The 12,811-nt window shown below is 48.3% G+C and overlaps 1 protein-coding gene across 2 annotated transcripts in view; it reads left to right on the top strand.

Annotated features, from left to right (window-relative positions):
* LOC309536172 (uncharacterized protein) overlaps positions 1-12,811 on the top strand; it is a 45,079-nt gene continuing 32,268 nt past the window's right edge. The window contains exons 1-3 of one of the 2 annotated variants that reach the window (XM_082230118.1): positions 1-238; positions 526-1,160; positions 12,634-12,708. In XM_082230118.1, coding sequence (XP_082086244.1) covers positions 974-1,160; positions 12,634-12,708 — 262 coding nt within the window. In that variant the 5' untranslated portion in view covers positions 1-238; positions 526-973. Of the gene's footprint in view, positions 239-473; positions 1,161-12,633; positions 12,709-12,811 lie in introns of those variants that run through there. The other variant, XM_082230119.1, reaches the window with a different exon arrangement.

Consider the following 12,811-nt stretch of genomic DNA (forward strand, 5'->3'; position numbering starts at 1 on the left):
TCCGCCCAGCTCCGCATCCTCCTTCCACCGCCGCCAACCACCTCTCTCAATCTCTCTCTCTCTCTGCATATCGCAAAATTGTCCTTCTCCTCCTCCTCCTCCTTTCGGATCCTTCCTCCACCTCCCCAGCCGATCCTTCCCACCACCGCCACCCCGTTTCAAGTTGGAGGAGGGAGAGTCCGGAGGAAAGGAGACCAGAAAGGAGTCAATGTTTTTGCAGCCGCCTGCAAATCCTGCGGTCAGTTTCCTGGTCCGTTTCCACGCGTCCCTTGGGGATCCTGCTTCGGCTTCCTCTCTCCGTGTTAAGATTGTTTGCAAGTTTTTCAGGGGAGGGAGAGGGCAGCTTGCGATAATAAACTGCCCCCTAGTGTTGTGCGTGTAGCTGCTGGGCTGGGCGGGAAAGGAAGTTCCTTAAACCTGGGAAAGTCCTCCGTGCGCCTAGAAACTTTGGTGACCCGTATCCGTGATCCTGCTTTTTCTGCTTTGCGCTCCCCTCCCCAACCCCAACCCCCTCGCTTCCTACAGCACAAGGAAAAAGGAAGTTTAAGAAAAAGTTTTCTCCTGTTCACGCGCGCACACCTGTACTCGAGAAGAAAGGAAACAGCGGAAGGAGATGGAATAAAACGGTGCAATCTCTGGTAGGGATTTTTTTTTATTGTTGGGGCTTCTTTTAAAACCCTGCAGTTTCTAGCTGGAAAGAGATGAGCTTGCCCTTTGCCCCAGCCTCTATTCCTTCTCACTGACTCAGACTATGAGGATTGTTAAGCCAGCCTGGTCCTGTAAAGAGAAGAGGAAAAGGAAGGATCCATCTGGGAGAATTTAAAGAAAGACCATTATTATTGTTATTTCAACGGACTGGCCGTTCGGAAAGAGGGCAAGCTGCTGTTCTTGGGTGCTCACGAAAAGTCGGACCAGATGGTACAGCGGCAAAGAAAAGTGAAAAAATAAATCCTTTGGCAAGGAAGCTCCCGGGATGGGGACTGGGCTGTGCACCAGGAGGCAAAAGGGCCTCTTGCAAACTGGGTTTTGCCTAGTGGCCGTGGCCTGCCTGGCATCCGGAGCTTTCCTGTACAACCACCTCCAGCAGAAGGTGAAGTCCGCAGAAGCCTTGGCTTTGAAATACAAGCAGCAACAGGAGGTGCTTTCGGCTCAATTGCAAGGTGAGAAGGGGTCTTGGCTTGCTTCGTTCGCGGTTGCGTTTCCTGCTGGTCCGTTAGGGCAGATGGGTGCTGCCCTACCAACCTCAGACTGCCCTCAGCCAGGTCTCCCTGGCCTGCCTTCTTCCTTCCATCCAGTCCAGGGGGCGGCCCTGCCTGCCAGCTTCCTCCTCCTCAGGCTCAGTGGTGCCCCTTGTGGGACTCGGCAGGGAAGAGGATGGGGACGAAACTAGAATTAGTTGGCTCTGGTCCTTTCCCATCATGTGCAGCACACATGCATACAATTTAATATCTAAAGCAACTGGTCTATGCAGTCCAGGGGAACAGAGCCTGGGGGGCCTCCAGATCTACTCCTGAACATCAGCTGGGGCTGGGAGTTGGAATTCGAGAACATCTGGAAAACCACAGGCTGTCTATTTCTGGTTAGTCCTGCAGAAGCTAGTCTGAGGTCACTGGGTGCTTGGTGTTGTTTTTATTGTTTATTAATTCATGTGCCATTTTTAGGCCAAAATGGCTTCTACAACAATAAAATACACACATAATTAAAGCATGCAATAAAACAAGTCCACATAAACCTTAAAAACACTCCTAATTAAAAATTACACAAGCCGTGACAATTGCATAAAAAGCATGACAATGAAAATGGCTATAACAACAAGATCAGACGTTCCAGTTCAAGGGATTGCTTTCCTAGACAGGTGTGTCTTCAGGAGCCGGCAGAATGCCAATACTGATGGCGTCTCTTGCATTTCAGCAGGGAGGGTGTTCTGCAACAGTGGTGCCACCACTAAACAAGCCTGCCTTTGCGTCTTGGTGAGTTGATTATCAGCAGGCCATGGCAAAACTAACCAGGTCACATTTGCTGATCACAGTGCCCTCATTGAGCAGTGGAAGGGAGCATGGTTTTTCAGGGAACCTGGTCCAGATTTATTTAAGGCTTTGCATGTAAATAGCAGAACCTTAAAAGTGACTTGGTGGCTAGTAGGCAGCCAGTGCAAATTCCTCTTTCTTGTTTTGTGTCCCACCTTGTGGTGCTGAGAAGTGTCTCTATACATCTATGGTTGTGGACCTGTGGACAGATGTTGGACTCCACCTCCCATCCGCCACAGCCAGCAAGGCCTGTCCTTAGGATGCTGGGAGCTGTCACCCAGCAACATCTGTAGGACCACAGGTTCCCCAGCTCTGATGGACCTGGAAGCTCCATCAAATGATCATCATGCATCTTCACTGATAGTCCTGCCCTACATAGGTGTGTCTAACTGTTGGCGGTGGGTAAGCTTTGAGCTATCTAAGTTTACCACCATATTTGGTGACAAACTTGGTGCATCTAGATGGTTTTAGATTCCAGGGTTAATAGTCTTAGACTGCGGTCAAAGGGCAGTTTATACCATTTGCCCACCTGCTGATTTCCTCATCACACCTGAGCTTTCACAAGGCATAAAACCTACTTCCAGAAATATAGAAGAAAGTTGCGTGACCGGCACTCGTTTCCAAGTTACTTTTTCCTGGAAGCAAATACTGTATTTTTTGCTCTATAAGACTCACTTTTTCCCTCCTAAAAAGTAAGGGGAAATGTGTGTGCGTCTTATGGAGCGAATGCACAGCTATCCCAGAAGCCAGAACAGCAAGAGGGATTGCTGCTTTTACTGCGCAGCGATCCCTCTTGCTGTTCTGGCTTCTGAGATTCAGAATATTTTTTTTTCTTGTTTTCCTCCAAAAACTAGGTGTGTCTTGTGGTCTGGTGCATCTTATAGAGCGAAAAATAGGGTAACATGGAACTGAGCACTAAACTTGGGCTCCACTCTGATGCCTTAGAGGTCATTGGTGGGTTTGGCTGCCCAGCAGGGAAACGCCAAAGGAAAACATCAGGGAAGACCCGCGAGGAGGGCGGGAAATGCCACTGGAATGACCCTGGCGCCATAGACTTCCCCTGTTATTTCTGTTCATGCTACCAGACTCATTGAATGACTATTGGCCCTGCCACCTGGGGGCTGATGGGGAGTTGTATGCCATCCAGAACTTCTGGAGTGCACCAGGTCAGGGAAATCCAATTTAGGGGAATTGCTCATTATGCTCTTCAGTGTTTGAGAGACCAGGCCTTTTGCTGCTTGAAAAACCTGAGGTCACCAGGGATGCAAAATCACAACACAGACAACACACAGCGTTGCTGTTCTGCTGATGTCAGCTCCAGAGCTTGCCCCCTGGGATCGAAAGGCAAATAGCTTCTCCTGGCTATTAGTCAGGAAGGACCAGCTGGAGAGTTCAGGAAGGAGCTTTAAACATACCACAAGCAGCAGCAGCAGCAGCAGCAGCAGCAGCACTGTTTGTTTTTCATTATCTCTTCCCTGCCTCCAACTCGCATGCAGGCATTCTTCAGAAACTTGCAGTTACTGAACTCGGAGCTCATGTCCAATGGAGGGGCATTCGTATTTTATAGCAAAATGTCCCCTCCTCGCTGCTCCCAGATTGATGGGTAACTGGTGGTCTCTGGGACTGGATCCAGCTGCTTGGCAGATTCCGCCCTTCCTGCTTGCCTCTTGGCAGGGTTCTCATCCAGGCCTGATCAAACGTTTGGCAACAGTTTTGCTGGTGTGGGAAAGGGAAGGCGGGGATTGATTTCTGATTTCTGCAAGAAATATGCCGTATTGGCCTGAATATAAGCCGCACCTGAATATAAGCAGCACCTTTAACATTGCCGGCCGCCTTTTTTCTTCCTCGCTCTCTCCCTTCCTGGCCTTGGGGGAGAGGATGGGGGACTATGCATAGGGCAGGTGTCATCTTGCTGTGCTCCTGGCGCTCTTTGCCCTAGGCTCCTGGCTGCATACCGTAAGGTCGCGAATATAAGCTGCTCTTTAACTTTTCACGGTTGGAATTTGGGGGGGAAGTGAGGCTTATATTCAGGCCAACACAGTATTCCACGCTTTGCTGTTTTGGGCTTTGCTAAATGCATGCAGTGCAGGCCTGGGAGACTGGTTTTCAGGGCTGCCACGTCCTTTAAAAGCAAAGCAAGGTGCTGGTCCTCATGATTCTTAATAAAGGGCAGGTATAAATAGGAACATGGGACTGATCTAATCAGATGCACTTGCGGAAGCCAGAGCAAGAGCTTTCGCCCAGTGCCTCTCCCCATATCCACTCTGGGGGGGTTGGGAGAACCCCAGGACAGCGTATGGGGGGAAGGGGGGGATAATTCCATCAGGGGAAGCAGAAGTGCTTGTGGTAATGGAACAATTAATTTCACTGGGTCTACTCTGAGGAAGACTTAGTTGGGCAGAAGCCGGAAGGTTTTTTTACTGTGCCTGTATCACATTGCTTATAGGCGATATTGTTTTGCTCCTGCAATGGTCTTGGGATGGGCAGGCTGTTTTGTTTCCAATCCGTGCATGTCCTGTAACTTCTTGGTGATGCCTTCAACTTTCCCATCTCTCTCTCTCTCTCTCTCTCTCTCTCTCTCTCTCTCTCTGTGTGTGTGTGTGTTGCTGTCCTGTTTTTGTTGTGCATTAGCACAAGGGTTGCCCCTTCAGATGAGAACGATGTGTGGCGGTCACATTTATTTTTTAAATATTTGTATACTGCTGCAAATAATATCAAAGCGGTACTGTGATAAAAAATGTAAAACCAAATGACAAAAACCATTTAGAAAGTTAAAAACAGAAACCAATTAAACCATAGTGGAAGGACGTATTCTTAATAGCCGGCAGAAGAGAAGGGTTTTCAGCAGCAGGCGTTTGGCACAGAAGGTGCCCACTGAATTTCTTGCTAGCAGGGTATTCCACAGGACTGGGCTGCTTGTAACAGTCTGACTGAGACAGCGTTTTTAATGTCATGTTGCAGATACACCCACCAAAAACCCAGGACCAAACAGCAGCCCGGAGAGGGACCCTTTGGTGTCCACATTTGCTAATTGTGGAGGGTTTCCTTCAGTTCTCTGGCTTCAACAGCTCTGATTCCAACCTCCACCTTGGTGATTGTTCCTGTATTACTTTTCCCAGAATACCTAGGGAAATGCCTCCTTCTGGGCCATTGCAGAGAAGAAAAAACCCCAAACCCAAATTCTGGCCCTTTCACCCATGCCAGATTGCTCCTTTGAAGGAAGGGCCATAGCTTAGTGACAGAGCTCCTGCTTTGCATTCAGAAGATGCTGGGTGGTGTAGTGGTTAGAGCGTCACGTTAAGATGTGGGAGACCAGGCTTCAAGTTCCCACTCGGCCAGGTGACCTTGAGCTGGTCACTGCCTCTCAGCCTAACCTTCCTCGCAGAGTTGTTGTGGGGATTCAGTGAGGGTGGGGAGAGAACCACACCCACCAGCTTGAGAGCCAGTGTGGTGTAGTGGTTAAGAGCGGTAGATTCATAATCTGGGGAACCGGGTTCGTGTCTCCGCTCCTCCACATGCAGCTGCTGGGTGACCTTGGGCTAGTCACACTTCTTTGAAGTCTCTCAGCCCCACTCACCTCACAGAGTGTTTGTTGTGGGGGAGGAAGGGAGAATGTTAGCCGCTTTGAGACTCCTTCGGGTAGTGATAAAGCAGGATATCAGATCCAAACTCCTCTTCTTCTTCCTTGGAGAAAAGGCTGGGGCAGAAAGGCAATCCGTCAATCAATCCCTGGCATCTCTAGGTAAGGCAGAGGTAAAGAGGCCTGAAACCCTAAGGAGCTGCTGCCAGCCCGTGCTGACAGAACTGAGCTCCATGGGCCAAAGGTCTGGCTTGGTGTAAGACAACTTCCTGCATTCCTTTCCAGCCCTCCATCTGATATCCAAAGGGTTTCTAAATGTTTTTCCTGCATGCTTTGCTTGGGGCCTGGCCGTGAGCTCTGGCATTCTGGCCGAGCGCCAGTTCTGGTAATTACGGCTAGAGATGCCTGCTCTGCTTTCCCAGCTGGCTACACTTTTCTAGAATAGAACTGCGGAGCAGGAGAGAGAGAGAGAGAGAGAGAGAGAGAGAGAGACCCTCAAAGGTCTTCTAATCCCATCGTCCAGACCAAGCTTGACGAAAAGCCCTGGCAAAGAAGAGCTCGAAAAACGTTTGAGCTGCGGTTGGGGGCAAAAATCTTAGAAGCATGGAAGAAGAAAGAAGTATAAATGGTTTCTCTCTGTGTGTGCATAAGTCACATACGGATAAAATCTCCCTTGAATAGCAAACACGGCTGCTGAGTGCCAATCAAAACAGAGCCAAAACAGGGCTGTTGAGAAATATAAGGGGAATCTCAGCAGACTTGGGAGAAGAGTGAAATTGGTAGAGGTACGAGACACCCTCTAACACATGACCCTTTAAAAGCAAACAGATCTAAGGGTGCAAAAAAACCAACCAACAACCCTCCCCAGCCTTTAAAAAACCTCCATGAACACTGAATATTTTTAATGCAAGCAGGGGGCAGGCAAATCTGGAGGCAGGCATGACTGGGGCACATTTAAAGCCCATGGCTTCCCCCCCCAAAGGATCCTGGGATTCATACTTTAGCCCTCACAGAGAAGCAGTTCTGAGCACCCTTAACAAACTACAGCTCCCAGGATTCTTTGGGGGAAGTCACATGCTTGAAATGTGTGCTGGGTTCCGCAGGTACCTGAAACAGTACCATTTATTCCAGGTTCTATTGGGCAGCATGCAAAGGATATACAGGCATATCTTAAAAGACAAGGGCTTTTTAAAATTGCAGAGGGCATTCTCTCTCTCTCACACACACACATGCACAAGAGGAATGATTTTTCCCAGAGAGATTGTTCCATGACTGGGTTTAATCCCCTTCTGTCAAACTCCCTTGACCGTCATTGCCGCATCTTAACAGGATGGGAACTGGCATGTGCCCCCCCACCCCTGTGTGGCTCAGTGGCAGAGTGCCTGGTTTGCACACGGAAGGTCCCAGGTTCGATCCCCTCCCACCTGAAATCCTAAAGAGGTGCTGCCAGTCAGTGTAGACAACACTAGTCTGAATGAACCAAGGGTTTGACTCAATATAAGGCAGCTTCCGATGTTTCCTCGAATTTTGAATTGGTTCACTCCAGGGATAGATACATCACCCCTTTTTTCCCTTTCCTGAGTGTGTAAATCAGCTCTTGGCTGGCTGGCAAAGTGTCTTCTCCCCCTCTCTTCCCTTAGAGATCACTTCCAAAATGGCAAACAGACAACAAGCGAGAGAGAGAGGAATGTTCTTAAATTCTGCGGAAAGCCTGCGGGAATGGTTATTTCTCCACGCTGAAGCCTGCTGGCACGTCTGCCTTGCTGGAAACGTTAACAAAGAGAAGAAGCTCTCTCTGCAAGTTATTGCTCCTGGGGGATTTTTTAAAGAGGCGTTTTAGTAGCTGCTCGTAATGGCTGGATGGGACAGCAGCCAGCTCAGCTCATAGTTCTGCGGTTCTCTGCCTCTTGGAGCCTCCTGCCCCCTCCTCACATCCTTATTTTTGCTCTGTTCGGTCATCTGTGTTGGTCCCTAGAAAGACAGGGCAGTGTGGGGTAGTAGTCAGAGCAGGCCTGGGGTGAAAACTTAGGTCCCCCAGATGTTGCTGAACTACAACTCCCATCAGCCTTCGCTAGAATAGCCAATGGTCAGGGGGGATGGGAGTTGTGGTTCAGCAATGCCTGGAGGGGCAAAGGTTCCTCATACTTGGTTTAGAGCAGCCTTTCTCAACCTGTGGGCCCCCAGATGTTGTTGAACTACAACTCCCATCACCCCTAGCTAGCAAGGCCAGAGCTCAGGGATGATGGGAGTTGTAGTCCAACAACATCTGGGGACCCACAGGTTGAGAACCGCTGGTTTAGAGTGTTGGACTAGAACCCGGGAGATCAGTCTCAGATCCCCAGTCCAGCGGGGTGGTGTGGGGCCTGTCACTGCCTCTGAGTCTAGTCAACCTCACAGGGTGTCGTGATGATAAGAGGGTGATTCTGAGTATAGGGCTGCCGTATGTCCAGGATTTCCCAGACATATCCAGGATTCGTCCATCGTAAATAGCGTCCAGGTGGAATTTCCGAAAATCAGAAAACCTGGGCACATGGCAGCCACCCATGTTGGAAGTGTCGATTTTTTGCTGAATTTCCTTAAAAATAGCTTTGAAACTTTGCCCCAAAAAAGCTCAACAACATTTCCAGATTTTTTACTTCTTGAAATATGGCAACCCTATCTTGAGTAGGACTAGCATTAGTCCTAGCAGTTGACAAAGCCTGTTGGGAATTGAGTCCAGCCAATTCCCTCTGCCTTGGATCTATCTATTACTGCCGTGATGGTGAATCCGTGGACTGATAGATGTTGCTAGAAGTCATTTCCCATCAGCCTCAGCCAGCCTGGCCAGTAGTTAGGGTTGGTGGAAGTTGTAGTCCAGAGGCCTGCAGGCAGAGAGGATGGGCTGTGTTTTTTTTCTAATGGGTTTTGTAAATTTCCAATTTATGCATATTATTTAAGCCCCCTCCTGTTATTGTGTTTTCCGATTGCAAGCTAATATACATGTCACTTATATGAGGGGAATAATATTTCCCAGCAGTCAAGTCGTCATCCTTTTCCAGATAATTTCCCTACCATCAATGTCATATTCTTTATGCAATTTAAACCAGGGATTGGGGGACTTGTTTAGCCCAGAGGGTCAGATCTTTATCTCCCCATGCCATGGGCCAACTTTGGCAACTGGACTGGCCCCCACCTCTCAGCCATCATCTCATGTCATAAGAGTTGGGCAGTCCCTGACCCCCTGTCAAAGTTGACCGGGGGGGGGGGGGTTAGTGAAGCACCACATAGGAGGATTGAACTTTCCACTCACAAGCTGATGAGCAGAGGGTTCAATCCTTTTGGCTCAAGGGGTCTGCTTCATTGGTACATTCAGCAGTATTGAACAGTATTATTATTATTATTATTATTATTATTATTATTATTACCCCACCCATCAGGCTGGGTTTCCCCAACCACTCTGGGCGGCTTCCAACAGAATAATAATAATAGTGGTAAAAGATCAAACATTAAAAACGTCCCTAAACAGGGCTGCCTTCAGATGTCTTCTAAAAGTCAGATAGTTGTTTATTTCCTTGACATCTGATGGGAAAGTGTTCCACAGGGCTGGCATCACTACTGAGAAGGCCCTCTGCCTGGTTCCCTGTAACCTCACTTCTCTCAGGGAGGGAACCGCCAGAAGGCCCTCGGAGCTGGACCTCAGTGTCCAGGCAGAATGATAGGGGTGGTGACGCTCCTTCAGGTATACTGGGCCGAGGCTGTTTACTGCTTTAAAGGTCAGCACCAACACTTTGAATTGTGCTCGGAAACATACTGCGAGCCAACGTAGGTCTTTCAGGACCAGTGTTATATGGTCTCAGCGGCCATTTCATCACCAGTTTAGCTGCCACATTCTGGATTAATTGTAGTTTCTGGGTCACCTTCAAAGGCAGCCCCATGTAGAACGCATTGCAGTAGTCCAAGTGGGAAATAACCAGAGCATGTACCACTCTGGCAAGACAGTCCACAGGCAGGTAGGGTCTCAGCCTGCGTACCAGATGGAGCTGGTAGACAGCTGCCCTGGGCCCAGAATTGACCTGCACCTCCATGGACAGCTGCGAGTCCAAGATGACTCCCAGGCTTCGCACCTGGTTCTTCAGGGGCACAGTTACCCCATTCAGGACCAGGGAGTCCTCCACACCTGTCCACCCCAGCAGTACTAAACTCCACCAAGGGGATGCACAGGCAGGTGTGGTTTGGGAAAACTGGTCTCCAGGCTAGAGGTTTCCCACCCGCTATCCTAGCCCAAAAAGCCACTGTCACCGAACTATTACCCTCCTCTTCTGCGTTGGATTAGGGTTCTGTTGCCGGAAAGATCATCTTGGATAAACTGGCTAGCCAAACAGACAATGTTATCGCTGTGCCTTTTCCAGATCTAGACTAGATCTGTTCCAGAACTTCTCAGCTTACACCCACCCGAGTTAAAAGCAAAAATATATTTTGGAGTGTCAGCATTCCACAGAGAATATTTGGTAACAACAGCCTCCTGCTGCATTTCACCACCTGCGGTTACAGTGGGAAATTTCAGGTGTGGATCCTGCCCACTATGTTTTAATCTAGTGGAAGGGAGCGATGGGCTCAGACCTTGGCTTCTCCTAGTGTTCTTCTCTATCCTCAGGGCTTCCTTCAGTCTAAGAGTCTTAACTCTAAACTAACAAGAGTGTTTGCTGCATCAAATATTATAGATGCCGAAATTTCTCACAAGAGTTAATTCCTCAGAATTCCCCCCCGACTTTTCAAAAATTAAACACCCTTTGCACATTTCACTGACCCCCACCCAAATGTCTGTGGCTCTTTTTTAGCTGTACATAGAAGAGAATACTCTGAGGGGAAACCCTGGGAGTGATTTCAGCTTAGCTTTAGAGTCTAACTATCTTTACATTAAAGGAGAGTTTGTGAGATCCAGAGAGGAGAGTGAAAGGCAGGCGGTTATATCATGCGGACGGTTCGTTGGGCGTAAGAAATCTTTAGTGTGAGCTGGGATAAATTCTCAGAGGACTTGTTCATATCCTGTCACGTTGTGCCTGGCGAGACTCTGTGGTATGTGGCTCAAAATACATCCTTCTGTGCAAGGCAGGTCCGTTCTGAGGCACCTCTGAGGGGGCAGAAACAAATATATACCTCTCTCCTATTTGGGGCACAAATAGGTGGACAGACAGAAAAAGGACAGTGGTGATTCCCCACCCTCGAATCCTAGAGGGTGACATTACAGAAAGTGCCCTAGGGCACATGTGAAATTGGTGGGATATGCATGTGTGGTGGAATGCAAAAAAGCCACAGAATTTGGCTGTGATAAAGGCAGCTTCCTGAGAATCTCAGCTTCCGCATTATAAACGGCGCAGGTTCCTAGTCCTTAGCGTGCTGCTGCTTCCGCTTTGTGCCTGCCCTTTGTGCCTGTTCACTTCAATCATGTATATATGCCTTCCCTGGTCCAGTTTTGCAACCCAAAATAAGCATCTCCCTTGTTGCCACTTTGAACTCCAGAATACGGGTGCAAGTGCAGGGTATAGCTGTCAGTTGGATCACCATAGAAATGGGTTCGCCTCTCCCCCATGTAACTTAGTCCAAAAAGAGCTCTGGGTCTTATCGCCCAAATCCATCGAGGCTTCATCAGAGAACGAGATCCTTGGGCTTGGCATTTCCCCACCCCCCTCACCAGAAAACCCGCTGCTCGGTTGGGTTCCAAGTGCCTTTAAATGTGCATTAAAAGTCATTGTTAAACATCCATGAAGGTTGAAAGGGATGCCTGAGGGTCCTTTTCATTCAGCGAAAAATCAACTGGAGCCTTGTACTTGTTCTTTCTTGATCAAAGAAAGAAAGAATAAAGGAGAGGGAGAGAGAAGGAACTCATCTGTCACATCAAATGCAGATTTTAAAATATTTTTGTTCATATTTTGCCCCCCCCTCCTCTAGCAAGCTAGGTTTGGCTTGTTTGCCTCCATCATGCTGAGTGTTCTTGTAATTCCTGGGCCTCTGGCTGTGATTCTTGTGGGGGGGGGTCAGGGGGCAGATGGGGGGCATGGGTAGGGAGACACACAATGTCCTTGCCTTGAGACATTTATGACCTGAAAGAATGCCATTTTGGTTGGATGTGTCATGAGCAACGCTTATTCCTCCCCACCCTCCCCTCTTTAAATGAATAAATAAAGTAGTATATTGTGTCGCTCTTTCTTTGAATGGCAGGAAGATCAGGGCAGCCTTTGAATATGGGGACCCTCCAGAATGACCCCGTACCCCAATGTGTTGGCTGCAATGTGTCATAGCCGCAACAATAGTGCATCAGCGATTGATTTATACCAGGCCGTCCGCACGTCATTCTGCTCTGTTAGTTGTTCTGCTGTGCTTTCCCAGTGTTACCACATGAGGGGCAACTTTAGAGCTATAATGCAACAAAACCGGGATGGGAAAATAAAACAAGGAACATTTACAGTGTACAACATTTACAGACTAGAAGCAGAGGGAAGGTTATCCATGATCTCAGGAACTGCCACGCAAAAATACGGTTACGATATCCTAGTGAGTTGTCAAATGCCTAGTGAACAAACAACTACAGTGGTACCTCTGGTTACGAACTTAATTCATTCCGGAGGTCCGTTCTGAACCTGAAACTGTTCTTAACCTGAAGCACCACTTTAGCTAATGGGGCCTTCTGCTGCCTCCGCGTTGCTGCTGCACAATTTCTGTTCTCATCCTGAAGCAAAGTTCTTAACCCGAGGTACTATTTCTGGGTTAGGGGAGTCTGTAACCTGAAGCGTATGTAACCCGAGGTACCACTGTATTTAAAATATATAGTAGATAAAGCAGGGGAAATGGCAGGATAAATAACACAGAGACACCAAGCAAGCTTGTTCCATATGCATCCTTTATGCTGACAACCTGAACTTGGCACAGAACCCAGGTTTATTTATTTGTTTTTAAATCCTCGTCTGAAAATCACTTGGGTAGAGGGCGGGTGTTGCGAAGTTTTGCTGCTTCATATTTGTTTTTCTTTCCTTCTTCTCTCCCCCTCAGTTGTTTATGAACACAGATCACGGCTAGAACGATCCTTGCAGAAAGAACGAGGGGAACACAAGAAAACAAAAGAAGGTAAGGTTGTGGGTTTTTTGCCTGAAGTAAATTCGAAGAGGTGTTTGCTCAAAACAGCAGAATACGCTGCTTTGGAAAGGGCCTTTTTGGTGGCTGCTCCCAA

Source organism: Podarcis vaucheri, assembly GCF_965113315.1.
Source record: "Podarcis vaucheri genome assembly, chromosome: 7".
Lineage (NCBI taxonomy): Eukaryota > Metazoa > Chordata > Lepidosauria > Squamata > Lacertidae > Podarcis > Podarcis vaucheri.